Below are 20,882 nucleotides of genomic sequence, written 5' to 3'. Positions count from 1 at the left end.
ATTGGGAGGTGAGTTTGAATGGAGAAAAACTGGAGGAAGTGAAGTGTTTTAGATATCTGGGAGTGGATCTGTCAGCGGATGGAACCATGGAAGCGGAAGTGGATCATAGGGTGGGGGAGGGGGCGAAAATTTTGGGAGCCTTGAAGAATGTGTGGAAGTCGAGAACATTATCTCGGAAAGCAAAAATGGGTATGTTTGAAGGAATAGTGGTTCCAACAATGTTGTATGGTTGCGAGGCGTGGGCTATGGATAGAGTTGTGCGCAGGAGGATGGACGTGCTGGAAATGAGATGTTTGAGGAAAATGTGTGGTGTGAGGTGGTTTGATCGAGTAAGTAACGTAAGGGTAAGAGAGATGTGTGGAAATAAAAAGAGCGTGGTCGAGAGAGCAGAAGAGGGTGTTTTGAAATGGTTTGGGCACATGGAGAGAATGAGTGAGGAAAGATTGACCAAGAGGATATATGTGTCGGAGGTGGAGGGAACGAGGAGAAGAGGGAGACCAAATTGGAGGTGGAAAGATGGAGTGAAAAAGATTTTGTGTGATCGGGGCCTGAACATGCAGGAGGGTGAAAGGAGGGCAAGGAATAGAGTGAATTGGAGCGATGTGGTATACCGGGGTTGACGTGCTGTCAGTGGATTGAATCAAGGCATGTGAAGCGTTTGGGGTAAACCATGGAAAGCTGTGTAGGTATGTATATTTGCGTGTGTGGACGTGTGTATGTACATGTGTATGGGGGGGGTTGGGCCATTTCTTTCGTCTGTTTCCTTGCGCTACCTCGCAAACGCGGGAGACAGCGACAAAGTATAAAAAAAAAAAAAAAAAAAAATATATATATATATATATATTATCCCTGGGGATAGGGGATTAAGAATACTTCCCACGTATTCCCTGCGTGTCGTAGAAGGCGACTAAAAGGGGAGGGAGCGGGGGGCTGGAAATCCTCCCCTCTCGTTTTTTTTTTTTTTTTTCCCCCCAAAAGGAGGAACAGAGAATTGGGCCAGGTGAGGGTATTCCCTCAAAGGCCCAGTCCTCTGTTCTTAACGCTACCTCGCTAATGCGGGAAATGGGGAATAGTTTGAAAGAAAGAAAGAAAGAATATATATATATATATATATATATATATATATATATATATATATATATATATATATATATATATATATATATATATATATATATATTCTTTTTATATTTATTATACTTTGTCGCTGTCTCCCGCGTTTGCGAGGTAGCACAAGGAAACAGACGAAAGAAATGGCCCAACCCCCCCCATACACATGTATATACATACGTCCACACACACAAATATACATACCTACACAGCTTTCCATGGTTTACCCCAGACACTTCACATGCCTTGATTCAATCCACTGACAGCACGTCAACCCCGGTATACCACATCGCTCCAATTCACTCTATTCCTTGCCCTCCTTTCACCCTCCTGCATGTTCAGGCCCCGATCACACAAAATCTTTTTCACTCCATCTTTCCACCTCCAATTTGGTCTCCCTCTTCTCCTCGTTCCCTCCACCTCCGACACATATATCCTCTTGGTCAATCTTTCCTCACTCATTCTCTCCATGTGCCCAAACCACTTCAAAACACCCTCTTCTGCTCTCTCAACCACGCTCTTTTTATTTCCACACATCCCTCTTACCCTTACGTTACTCACTCGATCAAACCACCTCACACCACACATTGTCCTCAAACATCTCATTTCCAGCACATCCATCCTCCTGCGCACAACTCTATCCATAGCCCACGCCTCGCAACCATACAACATTGTTGGAACCACTATTCCTTCAAATATACCCATTTTTGCTTTCCGAGATAATGTTCTCGACTTCCACACATTCTTCAAGGCCCCCAGAATTTTCGCCCCCTCCCCCACCCTATGATCCACTTCTGCTTCCATGGTTCCATCCGTTGCCAGATCCACTCCCAGATATCTAAAACACTTCACTTCCTCCAGTTTTTCTCCATTCAAACTCACCTCCCAATTCACTTGACCCTCAACCCTACTGTATATATATATATATATATGTGTGTGTGTGTGTGTGTGTGAGTGTTTATACTGAGTTTCATTTTCCCGTGGACTCATAGGAATATACGCTAAATTGTGATCCTTTCCGGTATGTGTATATGAACGGATGGGCCATTCTTCGTCTGTTAATTGGCGCTACCTCGCTGATGCAAGAAACAGTGATCAAGTATAATAAAAATAATATAATAACTACTGTTCTTATTTCATCTTTAATAATGACTTCTTTTCCACTACATTCACTTGACTTTCTCTAATCTCAAGTTGTACAGTGAAAACATCCTCCTATCACACTTCAATGTCATTTATCCGTTCTTTAAAACATACTCTTTCATACAATTTGTTCACCCTAAGAGACCTCTATCTGACACTTTCTGAAGCTCAGTGCTTCCTTACTGGAAACACTGATGCCTGGAAGGTCCTCACCCTGCTTATCCTTAAGAATTTCTTGAAGAATCTTTTACTCACAGGACAAACCACTGAGGAGATAAAGAAGAAAAAGAGACAAATAATATGCTTCCTTCCAACAAAGGAAGACAATGAAAATCAGTTCCTAAGGGACAAAGGAACAGAAATGTTGATATGCAGAAAAAGGCAAGTCACAAGCCATGTTAGGTATTACCTGATGTCTTATTAGTAATATTTTCTCAAATGCATGGCAAAATCAGAATAGCTTTCCAGTACATGAGTAAGGAAATATCTAACAAGGCCAAAACTAGAATATGCTTCTAAAGTCCGTTCACTGCATCTAAAGAAGCACAAAGATAGAGGTCTGGAGGAGGGCACCAAAGATAGCACTAGATTTAACAGAGCTGTGTTACAAGGAAAGGATTGAGGCTTTACATTTGCCACTCTTGGATGAGAGAAGGGTAAGAGTGACTTGTTTACAATTTTTATGTTTATAAAACGGACTGATGATGCAGACATTGAACAGTTGTTTGGGAGAAGCAGACACAGAACAACCTGATGACATCACATGAAATTAAGCAAGAACATTGTTGAAAAAGATGCAATGAAATCCTTTTATTGTATTAGAATGGTGGATTAATGAAAAAGAATAACAGAGGACTTGAGTAATCTAGACAGCATACATATATTTGAAAAGATGTAGAGTATTTCAGAAAATGTTCAAGAGATAGGGCCCCATAAGTGCAAAACTCCCTCCCCATACTGTAAAAATAGGTATTTGCAAATAGTTAATAACAATAGATAATGGGTAAACCACACAACATAAGGAAGGAGCAGCATTAATAATTCCTTTTTAAAACTGCTTCTCTTGCCTTACCTTAGCAAGGCAGCATCAGGAACAAATGAAGATCAGCCTCATTTGCACATGCCTCTTTAGCTGTCAAGTACCAAAACCAAAGCCTCCCATCCACATATATGCTTTGTTTTACCATGACCACTTCATAGGCCCTTGTTAAGCCCAAAGACAACACATTTCCAACTGCATACCACAATAATCCACTTCATTTCATTACATACACACCTCTCAGCCTCCTGAATATTCAAACTACCCTAGTGCCTCCCTGGCTCCATCCTCCCATCTCCTTCTTGGTCTCCTCTACCCCTTCTTCCCATGACTTCTGACATCCAAATCCTCTCACTTCATTTTCTTTATTCATCCTCTCCATATGTCTGAACAACTTCAGCACACCCTGGTCTGCTCTCTCACAATCAGACTGCACTCATTTCCATACTCTTCAGGATCTATCAGTCTTGCTGTTGTCACTTGCATAAGCTCCCTTCCTTACACCACACTCTACCCACCCTATTGTGTTCCCATATAGATCTACCTACCTCACACTACATATCATTCAAAAGCATTTCATTTCCAATATGTCTGCCCTCTTCCCTTCATTTGCTCTCAAGGCTCAAAACTTGCATTCATACATCACTGCAGGGACTGCTATACCCTAAAACATGCTCTTCTTTGTCCTAACAGATGTTACTATAATAACTGTGGCTGCATTTACAAGGTTTACCAATTCATACAGATCATGTAATATCTGTTGTAAACAAATCAAAATATATTTCATTCCCAGACAAATTCATGCTAAGCATTATGATGTCTGACTCTTCATTTGGGCATATATTCAAACAGCACTGAAATTTAAGTCTCAAGTGACTTACCTCTACGAATCTCTGTCTTCACAGCTTCATTTTTGAGAATGCAAATATCAGACTCGCCTGTGAGTATGGAGTCAGTAAGTGTATCAAAAAGAGAACTTTCAGGTAGATAAGTTGATCTACAACCAGGAGATCTCAAAATATCCTCAATTTCTGCAGCATCAAAAAAGTTTTCCTCTGTTTCATGGATTTTCTCAGTGTTCTGGGGAAGAATTTGCTAAAATAATCAACTAACTAAAGAACTGAACAAAACCTTACTGAAAAAAAGTATAGAGTATTTACTACTACACTGCAAGGGCAATGACTTAAATTTCTAGTCCATTTCCATTTAAATATTACACAAATAATGATTCATATGCTAAACTACTGCTATTCTTTCATTTTGTTACCAAACACAACCTGAATTATAAACCCCAATAGCCACAAAACAAGGAAATGTTTACCAAAATTTCATTACATTAAGTATATCCACATAGGTATAAATGGGTAAAATGCCAATCAAGACAAATACCTTATCTATAATATTTTCTGTGAGTGTGTCATCATCCATATCTCCCAAAAGACTCTGCATTCGTGTTATGCTGCTTGAAAAGTCTCCTTTAGGATCCAGAAATGTTTCATCCCTGTCATTTGACGACGTCTTCTTATCAAGTATGTGATCTTTCAAAGAATAAGTATTGTAAAATGCCTCATTCTCTTGAATATCTTTTTCATTTCTATAAAGACAATTAACTTCAGAATTTGTGGGGAAAATATCTTTTATATCAACATTGCTTTCACTAAATACAGTCTTGCCTAAAAGGCTACAGTCCACTACACTCTTGTTATCTGTTTCAGTAGATGTTTTTGTATATTCTTTTGTCTTCTTCAAATTCTGAACATATGAAATGAAATTTGATTTGGATCTGGCTTCACTTTTGGTACCCATGTTATCTGAATCTGAGTTTGAAGAATGCTGCTGCTTTATCTGTTGTATTAACATACTCAACTTTGCCTTTGAATGATGTCTGAGTTCCTCTACTATGCATCCTTCACTGGTATTCTCATCAGACAACAATCCTGCAGCTTCCACACTGAAGTCCAACCCATCATATTTGTTACGTATCTTAGAAGCTAAAGGTGTTTTGTTATTCCTGACAGGACTTTGTGTAAGGAAAGACATTCTTGATAAGAGGTCACTTGAAGAATCATTTCCTTTCTCTCTCTGTTTCATAAATGATCCTCCATTTCCTGATACCAAGCTTGTGTGTTTATCACCATTCTTAGTAATGCATGAGATGTCCACCTTCTCCACAGGTAGTCTAAAAGGGTCCTTATTAAGCAATTTGTCTGGTGTGTTACAATCAAATATAAGGGGTCCACATGGAGTTATGTCTATCAAACGTGCAAACTGTGCAGGTGGTCTGTGTGTCTGGGTCTTACACCTCTCTGGTGTTTCTCTAGACAGCGAGTTTAGCCCTGTGCTACCATAATGAAAGAAAATACCAGACTTCTTTGCTGATCCAGAAGTGATTCTCAGAGGTCTGCCATCTTCATTCTGAGTGAACTGCTCACATCTTGGAGTGATGTTCATCTTTTCTATTGCTTCCAATAAGGTATCAGAATCTGAGTTCATATCCACACAGCCTGCAAAAGATGATTTTGTTATCCAATTATATTTTTACTGCTAGTGTAAAGAAAAAATATTCTAGTATTCTTAACAGTGAGGCTGATGACAAATACAGTTTTTCCTACATAGCCTTCCTTTGGAATGACAAACATGAAAATATAAAGACAAAAAATTCCAGTAAGGATGATAAAAAGTTGATAAAATTATTAGCAAAATTACTTTGGCAACCAAATGTGTCCATAAAGTAACTGAAACATTCTGAACCTTAGTTTGACTGGCCATAAAGAGCAACATGCAGTGTTTAATCTGTAATAGTTGGTATGCCCAGTACTGCATGGGTATCAGGAAGGTTAGCGATAACAGTGTAGTGAGCCAGCACTTCATTGGTTGCCAAGATGCATTCCTTGATTGGGTAGCAGCCTTTTTTCTGCCTCATTCACACATGGACTGCTGGCATTCAATCCACAAACATTCAATCTCTCACTGTCACACATAACACTTAACAACACTAACTCACATAATTCAGTCTTTGTAACTATATTTTCCTGCAGTGCATGTATGTGCTAGGCCTGCCTTTTGGCAAAATAGTAGAATAATTAAATAGCTAAGCCTGCCTTTTGGCAAAATAGTAGAATCATTAAACAGCTAGGCCTGCCTTTTGGCAAAATAGCATGAACATTAAACAAAAGCAGTAGGTAAGACCATTAGGCAGGAGCATCAGGTTAAGATCGGTCAGCCTGCCTGTAACATCTGGTGTTGGCCCTTGGGCTGGAATGGCTGGTGCTCCCTTTGTGCATTTGTGGAGGACATGATTTGGTCATACCCCCAAGGCTACCATGGTGGGTACCAGTTCCTGAGGGCAGTCCGATGAGGGGGGGAAAGTAGACATCTCGGCAGAGTAAGCCTGCTACTCCCGTCCGTCAGGCCGCACTGGATGGTAAGAGTTGATGGAGGATTCTACTGAGGTTCAGGGGGTGAGGTGAGGTATTGAACCACCTTTCCAAACAGTCAATGTTCTTTTCTTTCTTCCAGCTTTGCTATCCGCAGTCTGATCTGTTACCTTCCTCTTGATGACCTACACATTTTTGATTAACAACTTTAACTATCTACACGCAGATAGTATCCTCTCCTCTCAGTAGTTAGTTCCCTATCATCCTATACTAACAATTGGCAATAGGTTTGAAAAAAAAATTATATGGGGTAACATTAGGCAAAAGCACTAGGCAGTAGCTGTACACTGGAGCTTCAGGCAAGACCATTAGGTAGATTACATTAGGTAGAAGTAGTCGGTAAGCACATTAGATAGAAGCCTCTGGAAATACTGTGTGAAAGTTGCTCTCTGCCAGTGGCCTTTTAAGGGTCATGCACTAAAGGCTACGAAGTGGGACAGGAATTCACCAGTTATTGAAACATTTGCCTTGGCCATTCCATAGAGGGAGCTCCCAGAGGGAACAGGCAATAGAGATATAGAAAGAAAGAGAGATAGATGATGATACTACGATGAGGAGAAAATTTCTTGCTCTTTACAATAAATTTTCTCAAACTATTAACAGAAACGAGTCATGAGACCACAGGAAGGTTCAATAAGAGATCTAGCTTTAAAGACGAGCAAATAAATCTTTCACATAAACATCAGAGAACCTACCCAACAAATCTTTCCTCCTGCCTAACCCCCAGCTACCACCAGCACTGATTCTGAATGGATAAAGTTAGAGAAACAAGTGATGAAACAGATGACAAATGATAAAGAGAAAATGATAGAGTGAGACAATATATAAGAGATGCTACCATTAGCAGTGTATGTCAGCAGACCTGTACTCAGATTGGTACATGTAGTAAGCTCACTATAATACACCCTGTTGAAGAGTGAGAGGTGGTACTCAAGATGAAAAAAAAGTGACAAACATCGATATTAAAAATATGCTTAAATAGATAAAAATATTATCTATTTATAAACAAATATATAAAACACATAACACATTTAAAAACACTTATCAATATTGCACCTTAACCTACATACACGAGGATTCTCACACTCTCATACTTAAATATGTCCAGAAACTATCTCACCACCTGCAGAGACTACTGTAACATTACTATATACAAAAACCCTAATTCCAATTGATAACCTTAGGATTACTCATATCTAATGATTATGAGTCCAGAGTATCATCTTTTCTTCCACAAAGAACCATAAAGATGATGTATTTAACATAGTGATAAAAAATTATATCTGTTCTTAATGAATGAGACAATGATCTACAGTCATGAAAACTGTAACACTATATTTACCTGAGTCAATATTGGAATCACTTTTACGAATCTCATCCCAAAGACAGCCAGCATGAAGTTCTGCAGCACCACTGTCATCTTCATTTGCAATAATGTCTGCTAACTGATGATGAAAATATTTAAATACAATCTTCCGAATATTATACTCCAAAAATAAAAAGACAAGGATTTTTTATTTCTATAATGGTTAGTCAAGAAAAGAATAAAGTTGGAGGGAAAATGGTAGAAGCAATAGAAAGAAGTAGATGGATGAAACATTTAGGTATGAGCATTAAGCAGAAACATTTGGTAGAAGTGGTTGGTAGGAACATTAGGAAGGAGTATTAGGTAAAAGGAGTCAGTACAAACATCAGCTAGGAGCCTCTGCAAACAGTGCTGGACTTGCCCCCTGCCAAAGGCCTGTTAAGGATGATGCACTAAAGGCTAAGAAGTAGTACTAGAATTCACAAGTCATGGAGAGACTATTGCCTTGGCCACCCCCTTGAGGGAGTTCCACAAAGGAACAGGTATCAGAGATATAGGTACATAAGTAGATAGATAAATAGATAGATAGATAGAGAGACTCCAACTCCATCCATAGCGTGGGCTATGGATGGAGTTGTGCGCAGGAGGATGGATGTGCTGGAAATGAGATGTTTGAGGACAATGTGTGGTGTGAGGTGGTTTGATCGAGTAAGTAACGTAAGGGTAAGAGAGATGTGTGGAAATAAAAAGAGCGTGGTTGAGAGAGCAGAAGAGGGTGTTTTGAAATGGTTTGGGCACATGGAGAGAATGAGTGAGGAAAGATTGACCAAGAGGATATATGTGTCGGAGGTGGAGGGAACGAGGAGAAGAGGGAGACCAAATTGGAGGTGGAAAGATGGAGTGAAGAAGATTTTGTGTGATCGGGGCCTGAACATGCAGGAGGGTGAAAGGAGGGCAAGGAATAGAGTGAATTGGAGCGATGTGGTATACAGGGGTTGACGTGCTGTCAGTGGAGTGAATCAAGGCATGTGAAGCGTCTGGGGTAAACCATGGAAAGCTGTGTAGGTATGTATATTTGCGTGTGTGGACGTGTGTATGTACATGTGTATGGGGGGGGGTTGGGCCATTTCTTTCGTCTGTTTCCTTGCGCTACCTCGCAAACGCGGGAGACAGCGACAAAGTATAAAAAAAAAAAAAAAAAAAAAAAAAAGATAGAGAGACCCATAGATAGATGGACAAGGTTTGTAAGGACAAATGATCAACTCTAAAAAATGCTAAAATCATAGGTACTAAAACAAAAGAAATAGTTTCCTTATCATTGGTTAAAACAAATAAACATCATCACCACAATTTACGAACTGTGGTTCCATCTGATGAATGTGGACGACTTCCCGAGTACTGAAGGAATCCCATTAAAAGGGTCCTTGGATTTCAAGGTATGCTTGAATTTCACATCCATACATAAGGGCTATGTTAAGTACTTATTCATGAAAGCCTGTACAGGATACACTAGAGTATTTCCTTAATCACCAAAGTTTTAAGTACATATCCAATTTTTTCCCCCATGAAACTTTTCAACTCAACTTTAGCTTTTCTATTACCGTCATATCTTAATTTTTCTCCTAAAAAACAAACCTCATTCACAGCCTCCAATTCTTACCTGATATTGTACAATCGCATCCTATCTCATTAACAAACTAAAGATTCTGCTATTTCACGTACACTTTCCTCTTCCTCCTCTTCTTACATACAAGGTCAAAACAATCCACCATTCTAACCAACTCCTCTTGTTTGCCTTACATGGCAGCTTCAAATGCACACAGTGCCAATGACAAATTCAATTCTACTTAACCATGATCTAGTAGCACCCCATCGGCAACCCACCTTGTTCTCACATCACATTAAGTTCCATCCATAAAACCTAACAAAAATGCTCTCTGAATCCAGTCAATAACTGTATGACCTATTTTTCAACACACCCCATCCTATGTGCAACTCCAGTTTTTCCATCTTACTGTGATATGCTTGCTCTTCTCAGCCCAAATATACTTACTCTGTACTCTCAGCTCTAATCCTAATACATTAACTCTCACATTGTATCTACAATTTCTTATTAAGAGATAAGGAAAGAGGTAGATATGAAAAGTAAGCTGGGAAAGTTGACTGCCAAGACAACGACATACTGACAAAGTAAATGTGTGACAGGTATATCATCATGGAGGATCAATGCAGATATCTGCAGTTATCATTAAGGGAGGAGAAAGCCCTGAATGTGCTGCCTTCTTTTACAGTAAAAAGATATATACAATACAGTGACAGATATAACTGTTTTCACCTATCATCTAAAAATCCATTCCTCTTTACATAAGGTACACTAAATGCATATATACACCTTTTATAGGAACTAATTTTACAGAGCAGGGGTCCCTAGTCATATACCCACCATTGATACACTCTGCACAAATAGAGTTTGTTGTTTTTTTTTTCTTTTTTTTTTGCTTTGTCGCTGTCTCCTGCGTTTGCAAGGTAGCGCAAGGAAACAGACGAAAGAAATGGCCCAACCCACCCCCATACACATGTATATACATACGCCCACACACGCAAATATACATACCTACACAGCTTTCCATGGTTTACCCCAGACGCTTCACATGCCCCGATTCAATCCACTGACAGCACGTCAACCCCGGTATACCACATCGCTCCAATTCACTCTATTCCTTGCCCTCCTTTCACCCTCCTGCATGTTCAGGCCCCGATCACACAAAATCTTTTTCACTCCATCTTTCCACCTCCAATTTGGTCTCCCTCTTCTCCTCGTTCCCTCCACCTCCGACACATATATCCTCTTCGTCAATCTTTCCTCACTCATTCTCTCCATGTGCCCAAACCATTTCAAAACACCCTCTTCTGCTCTCTCAACCACGCTCTTTTTATTTCCACACATCTCTCTTACCCTTACGTTACTTACTCGATCAAACCACCTCACACCTCACATTGTCCTCAAACATCTCATTTCCAGCACATCCATCCTCCTGCGCACAACTCTATCCATAGCCCACGCCTCGCAACCATACAACATTGTTGGAACCACTATTCCTTCAAACATACCCATTTTTGCTTTCCCAGATAATATTCTCGACTTCCACACATTCTTCAAGGCTCCCAGAATTTTTGCCCCCTCCCCCACCCTATGATCCACTTCCGCTTCCATGGTTCCATCCGCTGCCAGATCCACTCCCAGATATCTAAAACACTTCACTTCCTCCAGTTTTTCTCCATTCAAACTCACCTCCCAACTGACTTGACCCTCAACCCTACTGTACCTAATAACCTTGCTCTTATTCACATTTACTCTTAACTTTCTTCTTTCACACACTTTACCAAACTCAGTCACCAGTGTTTGTTGTATTCACCTTTTACTCTACTTTCTAATCCTTCTCAGGTTCTTGTCATATGTTTTATCTTTCTCATCCCACCTTCACATTATACAACAAGCAACATAATTTCCTTTACCACCACCTCAAAAAAATGAAATATTCATAATTTGATATTACCAGAGACATCTAACTGCCATGTTATTCTTAAGTGCCCAATTTACTAATTATATGTCAGATATGTTAACTGAGGCAATGAACAAGAAAAACATAATTCACTAATATAAATGTGATAAGTGACTTAACTACTAGTAATACTTACTCTGTCAAGTAATCGATTATCTAAGTCTTCTTCAACAATCTTACTGTTACAGTTGATTCCATACTTTCTTTCTTCATTCATATCAATTCTGGTGGACTTTATAACCTCTAATTCCTCCTGTTTTTTATCAACTGCCTTTGCCATAGGTGATGTAAATTTCAAGAAACTTTTCTTATGTCTCTCAAGTCTTTTAGGTATGGACTTATGTCCTGTGGGTAAAAAACATTTCCATAAATATAATTTTTTTGGGGGGTTATATAGCCAATCATTTCTCCTGACTTACTGAGGCAGCATCAGGAACAAACCAACAACAGTTTCATCGGGATTCTTTCACTCTCTAACCTTCATGTAAAACATACTGAAACCAAGGCTTATCATCTACAGAAAAATACTTGGATGCTATTCCATTCCTAGACTTCCCCATAAGCTATGGTTCTGAACACTGAATGCACATCATCCCTATATACCAATATGAGCCAAATATTTCTTATCACAAGTATGTCTCTCACCCTCATGAATGTTCAGGCTCCATACCCCACCAAAGTTTTCTTCTCTCCATCCTTCCATCTACTTCTTGGTGTTCCCCTGCCCCTTGCTCCCTCTGCTTCAAACACACAGATCCTCTTATTCAGCTTTTCTTCTATCATCATCTATATGCCTGAATGATTTTGGCACAACTTGGGCAGCCTCCTCATCAGAGTGCAATTACCATTTTGGTGCACTTTTTCTGAGAGAGGGAACAAACCGAACAGTGGAAAGAGGAAAGTATACTTTCTTCCTAAATCATTAAGTGCAAAAAAACATTTCTGGACACATTTTATCTCATATGCTGTTGCTTCAATTAAATACATTAAAGATCATTATCAGAATACATCATGCGCCATGAGTCCCTTCTATCCTTATGAGGCTCCTGCAGCATTCAGGAAGCTAGCAATCCACCAGTCAGGATTACAGGTCATAAAGTGTTGTGATGTTGTGTGTATGTGTGTCTTTGTGCAGAAAGCACAGGGTGACTGAGTACAGCAGTAAGTGCTCTGTGTATTCTTTATAGTAGATGCATCGTGGGAATGAAGGGTCTTGGAATTGCCAAAATGGTGTTTGTAGTGTTGGAGTGATTTCAAAATAAAGCACTTTACAAATACTGAAAGGATTTCTTCCATTCTCATACTGCATTAACACATCATTTCACATCAAGAATAGTTTCTCTAAAAAAATTCATATATCACTAGCACATCTATAAGATGCTGCACACTTTCACTCATTTAAGTAAGGAAATAATAGTTTTAAACAAGAAAATCTTAAGTATTTAAGTCTAACTCAACAAGTGAAAGTGGGTACTGGAGCACTGATGAGCCATTTTGTTTGTTCACATTAAATTTCGATGTATGGACAGACAAATGTTATGTGAACACTGCAACACTGGAACTCATGTGTAATCCAAAAAGTTGAGCATTATAATGTATGATTACAACAAGAATTACCTGTTCATTAATCCTGCAACTTTATGATCTGAGTAGAAGCATGTAGTGCAAGTAAATTAAATATAGTACCACATGATGTTATGAATATTTTGTGCAATGGTAATACAACAATATCACAGTTTTAACATGAAAACATTTAACCAAAAATTGGCCTGCATTATGCACAGGCCATTAAGGGTATAATGGATCAAAATAAACTGTCTTTGCATGTGTTAATGTAATAACAAAAGTTTTTAATCTATTCTTGAAACAAAATATTTGTAAAAGCATCCATTAGTGAGAAAATGGGTTGGGGAAGATTATAGAATCTATCCCACATGGTACAGTGTTAAATCAGAGTGGAGGGATAGGTAAGAAGCATCATCCAGTTGCTATTCTGTTCTGGTATTTCATGAAACAAGAAACATAAGCAAAAAGTGTACATAAATGTAAACATATTTACAGAAACATGTCACTAGGTTTCATGACTAGCACAGCTGACCATGGGATACCTAAATGACCATAAACACCTGCATGCATCCTTTGATCCCTTCAACAATAAAATTTAATCTAACTATAGAGGATCCCCATAACTCTAGCTTCTTAATCAACCTCTAATGAGGCACACTGACAAAGGCTTTCTGGCAGTCTAGAAACAGTCTACCCATCTATCTCTTTGGTCTACAACTAAGCTCACCTTGTTGTAAAAGTCTAACAGGTTTGTGATGCAGGACCTCTTTTCTCTGAAGCAGTGTTGTCTCTCAGTTAAGAAGTTTCTCCTTTGTAAGTAGTCATATCTTCCCTTTCTTCTAATCATCTTTTCCAGAGTTTTACAAACCACATCATCAATGAAACAGGCCAGTAGTTCAGTGCAATTTCCCAGTCACCTTTCTTAAAGAGAAGCCCAACATTTGCCATCTCCTACATCTCTAATGTCCTGTCCTACTGAACAGAATTTCCAAAGGCCAAGCAAGAGCTTCACCAGAGCCTTCATCTGGTCCCTGTGCCTTAAATCGGTCAAGTTCCATTACATCCAGTAATTTTTTGACTTGTTCCCACTCCCTAGCTTTTCTTACTTCCTTTTCTGAAAGATACACTGTTTCCAGTCCAAAGATAATCATGGAAGGGTGGTTTATTGCTCAATTTATACTTGATCGTAGTTTCCTATGTTAGCGAGGTAGTGCCAGGAACAGACAAAGACAGTCCCTATTCACACACATCCACTCTCTAGCTGTCATTTGTAATCACCTATCCACAACCAGACCATATGAACCTTTCCATAGTTTACCCAGGATGCTTCATATGCCTTTGTTCAGTCCATTGACATTCAGTCAACTCCAGTGTATCACATTATTCCAATTTACTGTATCACATACATGCCTTTTACCGTCCAGCATGTTCAAGCCCCAATTGCTCAAAATCTTTTTCACTCCATTCTTCCATCTCCAATTTGGTCACCCCATTCTCCTTGTTCCCTCCACTTCTAACACATACATCCACACTCATTTTCTCCATATGTCCAAACCATTTCAGCACACTTTACGCAGTGGCCATGGCAGTATCATTAACAATGGGGTTATGAGATGCTGCTACTGTGAAAAGTGAAAAAGCTCAAAACTGGTTAAAGTTGTCAAGATTCAATACCTCAATGGGATAATCTAATTTTCTACAGTATCCAAGTCTCACCCCAACTTCCTGTGGTTACCTCATTCATACACCCCTTAGGGATAGAACTAAAGGAGGAGGCACTGCCCAACTCCAACACAGCAGTTCTTTTAAATCTAGACAAACACCTGAGGTGTGCTTTGACTTTTTAGTTTTTGGATAATTTTGGAGCCTCACCTTCTCTGGAAACACTACATTGTAGTTGCCCTCTGCCAGTGATATGTCAAAGGGTGAGGTACAAAAAAGCTATGAAGTGGCAATGTAATTAGTCTACTAATTATGCCAAGGAGTACAAGAGACAAATGACTGAGGGTGATGGTGCTGAATGTGAATATTATGTTACGAGTGGTAAGAATAAAAAGAGGGAGCTTGTGGAGAAGTTTACAAGTTATAGTTTGGATACGCTGGGGACTGAGGAAACCCATATCCTTAAGAAGGGTAAGTGGAGTGAAAATGGAAAAGATGAATGTAAGTTATGAGAGGGTGTGGAAGAAGTAGCGGTATGGATGGGAATGAGTGAAAATTATCAGGGAAGAGGAAAAGAAGGATGTGCAATTTTACTATCACCGAGGGTGTGTGAGGGTGTTACACAGCATGGATGGAATAGATCAAAAATAGTGTGGGTGAGAGGTGAGACTAGAGTTGTGAAGCTTTTTGGAGAAATTTGAATGACTGTATAAACAGTTTTGGGAATGAGAGAAACCTGGTTGTATTGGATGATATGAATGCATGGGAAGCAAAGAAATAGTACATGATAGTTGGCAAATGGGGAGTGCTTGGAGTAAATGAGAATGGAAGTTATCTTGTGGATATTTGTGCTGAGAGGGAGTTTATTCCTTGCAAACACCATTTTTCAGCACAAGATGATCCACAGACATACATGGATGAGGAATGATGCCGGATAAGAGCAAAGGGGTTTGACTGAGAAAAGCAATGCTAGATGCTTAAGTTGTGAGAGGATTCTTTGGAGACTGAACATTTTGCGATTCTTGAGGAAATGAGGCTTAGGGAGAAGTCGAGATATGATGTAATGAAGAATGAAGAGGTAAAAGTGTTAGCAAGAGAGAAGATGAATCAGAAAAAATGCAGGGAGTATGAAAGGAAGATAAATGAAAGCTAAGATGGAAATGCAGTGAATGTAAGGATGCAGTCATATGTGAATGAGGGGTTTAAAATGTTGAAAGAATACTGATAAAGGTTCTAGAATCAGTAGATGGATACATGGTCATAAGATATATGAATAAAAAGGACAAGGCATGGTGGACAGAAATGCTGTGGAAGAGAACAAAAAGGCACATATTAGATTGCTTGACAGGAATGTACATGTGGAAGTTCAGCAAAGGAGGGAGGGAAAGATACAAAATATGTAAGTGAAAAATCAAGAAGCTGATAGTGGAAAGCAAAGAAAAAGTACATGAAGATTTTGAAAGAAAGTTGAGTGAAAAGTTTTGGGATAATACGAAACTATACTAGAAGGAGGTGAAAAAGGAAAGAGGTGGATGTTGTTGAATCAAAAGGAGGAAGTGAAATAAAGATGGAAAGAGTATTTTCAAGAACTGATGAACATGGGAGAAGAGGAAGCAGCAGTTGTTACATGCATGGGTATGAAGGATGGCAGGAAGAGGATACAAGTGCATGGGCCTATAGCAAAAAGGGAGGTAAGAAGGGCAACAATGAGGCTGAAGGCAGGAGAAGGCATCAGGAGAGTATGGGATTATGGCTGAAATGCTGAAGTACAGACAGGAAAAAGTGATTGAATGGATGCATATAATAAGTAATTTAGCACGAAAACATTCTTTCGTCTGTTTTCTTGTGCTGCCTCATTAACGTGGGAGACTGACTGAGTATAATAAGTAAATAAAAATAATATATGTTTTAGATATCTGTGAGTGGGTTTGGCGGCAGGTAGAGCCATGGAACTGGGGGTGAGTAACAGGGTGGGGTGGGGGTGAGGGTTCTGGGAGCGTTGAAGAGTGTGTGGGGGGCGAGAATTTTATCTCGTATCTCCCCTATCCCTGGGGATAGGGGAGAAAGAATACTTCCCACGTATTCCCTGCGTGTCGTAGAAGGCGACTAAAAGGGGAGGGAGCGGGGGGCTGGAAATCCTCCCCCTCTCGTTTTTTTAATTTTCCAAAAGAAGGAACAAAGAACGAGGCCAGGTGAGGATATTCCCTCAGAGGCCCAGTCCTCAGTTCTTAACACTACCTTGCTAACGCGGGAAATGGCGAATAGTTTGATAGAAAAAAGGAAGCATGAAAACAGAAGGCTGTGCCTGAGGACTAGGTGAAATCTATTATTGCTCCTTTATTCAAAGGAAAAGGTGCTAAGGATGGATGTAGCAATTATACAGGAATAAGTATACCAGGGTCGACGTGCTGTCAATGGACTGAACCAGGGAATGTGAGACATCTGGGGTAAACCATGAAAAGGTCCATAGGGCCTGGATGTGGATAGAAAGCTGTGGTTTCAGTGCATTATACATGACAGCTAGAGACTGGGTGTAAATGAATGTGGCCTTTTTTGTCTGTTTTCCTAGCGCTACCTCACTTAAGCAGGGGGTAGCGATGCTGTTTCCTGTGGGGCGGGGTAGTGCCAGAAATGGAAGAGGGCAAGCAAGTATGACAATGTACATGCATATATATGTATATGTCTGTGTATGTGTATGTGTATGTATGTATATGAGTATATACTGATGTGCATATGTACATGTATGTATATGTGCATGTATGAGAATTCTTATGTGTGTATATAAGTGGATGGGCCATTCTTCGTCTGTTTCCTGGTGCTACCTTGCTGACGCAGGAAACAGGGATAGGGGAGAAAGAATACGTCCCACATATTCCCTGCATGTTGTAGAAGGTGACTAAAGGGGGCAGGAACGGGGTGGGCTAGAAACCCCACCTTCTTGTATTCAAATTTCTGAAAGGGGAAACAGAAAAAGGAGTCATACAGGGAGAGCTCATACTCCTCAAAGGCTCATACTAGGGTGTCTAAGCTCAAGGGTAAAGAGTGGTTTGGGAGTGTCTTGGGAGTAAAGTCAGGGGTAAGTGAGAGGACAAGAGCAAAGGAAGAGGTAGCACTCCTCCTGCAGCAGGAGTTGTCGGAAAATGTTACAGAGCGTTAGAAAGTAAACTCTAGATTGATTGTAGGAAATTGTGATAGAGCATTAGAAAGTAAACTCTAGACTGATAGGGTAAAACTAAAAGTGGATGGAGAGAGATGGGTGACTATTGATGCCTATGCACCTGGTCATGAGAAGAGAGATCATGAGAGGTAAATGTTTTGGAAGCAGCTGAGTGAGTGTGTTAGCAGCTTTGATGCACGAGACCGGGTTATAGTGATGGGTGATTTGAATGCAAAGATAAGTAATGTGGCAGTTGAGGGTATAATTGGTGTACGTGGGGTGTTCAGTGTTGTAAATGGAAATGGTGAAGAGCTTGTGGATTTGTGTGCTGAAAAAGGACTGGTGATTGGGCATACCTGGATTAAAAAGAGAGGTATACATAAGTAAACATATGTAAGTAGGAGAGATTGCTAGAGGGCGTTACTGGATTACGTATCAATTTGGATGTTAATGTGCTGAGAAGGGCAGCTGGAGAGATGTCTGATGACTATCTTGAGGAGGCGAAAGCAAAGATTTGTAGAGGTTTTCAGAAAAGAAGAGAAAATGTTGGGGAGAAGAGAGTGGTGAGAGTAAAAGAGCTTGGAAAGGAGGCTTGTGTGAGGAAGTACCAGGAGAGATTGAGTGCAGAATGGAAAAAGGTGAAAGCAAATAACGTAAGGGGAATTGGGGAGGAATGGGATGTATTTGGGGAAGCAGTGATGGCTTGTGCAAAAGATACCTGTGGAATGAGAAAAGTTGGAGTTGGGCATATTAGAAAGGATAGTGAATGGTGGGATGAAGAAGTGACATTATTAATGAAAGAGAAGAAAGAGGCGTTTGGATGATTTTTGCAGAGAAGTAGTGCAAATGACTGGGAGACGTATAAAAGAAAGAGGCAGGAGGTCAAAACAAAGTTGCAAGAGGTGAAAAAGAGGGCAAATGAGAGTTAGGATGAGAGAGTATCATTAAATTTTAGGAAGAATAAAAAGATGTTTTGGAAGGTGGTAAATAAAGTGCATAAGACAAGAGAACAAATGGGAACATTGGTGAAGGAGTCTAATGGGGAGATAATAACAAGTGGTGGTGGAATGAGAAGAAGATGGAGTGAGTGTTTTGAAGGTTTGTTGAATGTGTTTGATGACAGAGTGGCAGATATAGAGTGTTTTGGTCGAGGTGGTGTGTGAAGTGAGAGGATCAGGGAGAATGGTTTGGTAAATAGAGAAGAGGTAGTGAAAGCTTTGCAGAAGATGAAAGCCAGCACGGTGGGAGGGTTTGGATGGTATTGCAGTGGTATTTATTAAAATAGGGGGTGACTGTGTTGTTGACTGGTTGGTAAGGATATTCAATGTATGTATGGTTCATGGTGAAGTGCCTGAGGATTGGCGGAATGCATGCATAGTGCCATTGTACAAATGCAAAGGGGATAAAGGTGAGTGTGCAAATTACAGAGGTATAAGTTTGTTGAGTATTCCTGGTAAATTATATGGGAGGGTATTGATTGAGAGGGTGAAGGCATGTACAGAGCATCAGAATGGGGAAAAGCAGAGTGGTTTTAGAAGTGGTAGAGGATGCGTGGTTCAGGTGTTTGATTTGAAGAATGTATGTGGGAAATAATTAGAAAAACAGATGGATTTGTCTGTAGTGTTTATGGATCTGAAGAAGGCACATGACAGAGTCGATAGAGATGCTTTGTGGAAGGTACTAACAGCATATGGTGTGGGAGGTAACTTGCTAGAAGCAGTGAAAAGTTTTTATCAAGGAAGTAAGGCATGTGTACGAGTAGGAAGAGAGGAAAGTAACTGGTTCCCAGTGAATGTCGGTTTGTGGCAGCGGTGCGTGATTTCTCCTTGGCTGTTTAATTTGTTTAGGGATGGGCTTGTTAGGGAGGTGAATGCAAGAGTTTTGAAGAGAGGAGCAAGTATGCAGTATGTTGTGCAAGAGAGGGTTTGGGAAGTGAGTCAGTTGTTGTTTGCTGATGATACAGCACTGGTGGCTGATTCAGGTGAGAAACTGCAGAAGTTGATGACTGAGTTTGGTAAAGAGTGTGAAAGAAGAAAGTTGAGAGTAAATGTGAATAAAAACAAGGTTATTAGGTACAGTAGGATTGAGGGACAAGTCAACTGGGAGGTAAGTTTGAATGGAAAAAACTGGAGGAAGTGAAGTGTTTTAGATGTCTGGGAGTGGGTTTAGCAGCAGATGGGACCATGGAAGCGGAAGTGAGTCATAGGATGGGTGATGGGGTGAAGACACTGGGAGCGTTGAAGAATGTGTGGAAGGCGAGAATGTTAACTCGGAGCAAAAATCGGTATGTTTGAAGGAACAGTGGTTCCAACAATGTTATATGGTTGTGGGGTGTGGGCTATAGATAGAGTTGTGTGGAGGAGGGTGGATGTGCTGGAAATGAAATGTTTGAGGACTATATGTGGTGTGAGATGGTTTGATCGAGTAAGTAATAAAAGGGTAAGAGAGATGTGTGGTAATAAAAAGAGTGTGGTTGAGAGAGCAGAAGAGGGTGTGTTGAAATGGTTTGGTCATATGGAGAAAATGAGTGAGGAAAGATTAAGAAAGAGGATATATGTGTCAGAGGTGGAGGGAACGAGAAGTGGGAGACCAAATTAGAGGTGGAAGGATGGAGTGAAAAAGATTTTGAGCGATCGGGGCCTGAACATACAGGAGGGTGAAAGGCATGCAAGGAATAGAGTGAACTGGAATGATGTGGTATACCAGGGTCGACGTGCTGTCAATGGATTGTACCAGGGAATATGAAGCGTCTGGGGTAAACCATGGAAAGTTACATCAATACTGTATGGTTGCAAGCCATGGGCTATAGATAGAGTTGTGTGGAGGAGGGTGGATGTATCAGAAATGAAATGTTTAAAGACAATGTGGTGTGAGGTGGTTTGATCAAGTTAGTAATGAA

The 20,882-nt window shown here is 40.0% G+C and overlaps 2 protein-coding genes across 2 annotated transcripts in view; one reads left to right on the top strand and one right to left on the bottom strand.

Annotated features, from left to right (window-relative positions):
* LOC139749354 (uncharacterized) overlaps positions 1 to 20,882 on the bottom strand; it is a 175,935-nt gene that overhangs the window by 18,771 nt on the left and 136,282 nt on the right. The window contains exons 13-16 of the mRNA XM_071663072.1: positions 11,735 to 11,943; positions 8,072 to 8,174; positions 4,682 to 5,796; positions 4,174 to 4,372 (exon numbers count right to left, since the gene is read on the bottom strand). Of these exons, the coding sequence (XP_071519173.1) occupies positions 4,174 to 4,372; positions 4,682 to 5,796; positions 8,072 to 8,174; positions 11,735 to 11,943 (1,626 nt within the window). The remainder of the gene's footprint in view (positions 1 to 4,173; positions 4,373 to 4,681; positions 5,797 to 8,071; positions 8,175 to 11,734; positions 11,944 to 20,882) is intronic.
* Positions 1 to 20,882, top strand: part of LOC139749355 (heme transporter hrg-1-like) — a 122,112-nt gene that overhangs the window by 82,143 nt on the left and 19,087 nt on the right. The gene's annotated exons all lie outside the window — the stretch shown is intronic.

This window comes from Panulirus ornatus, chromosome 7, assembly GCF_036320965.1.
Source record: "Panulirus ornatus isolate Po-2019 chromosome 7, ASM3632096v1, whole genome shotgun sequence".
Classification (NCBI taxonomy): domain Eukaryota; kingdom Metazoa; phylum Arthropoda; class Malacostraca; order Decapoda; family Palinuridae; genus Panulirus; species Panulirus ornatus.
Note: the sequence above shows the minus strand (reverse complement) of the source record. Positions and strands in the feature narration are given on the sequence as shown.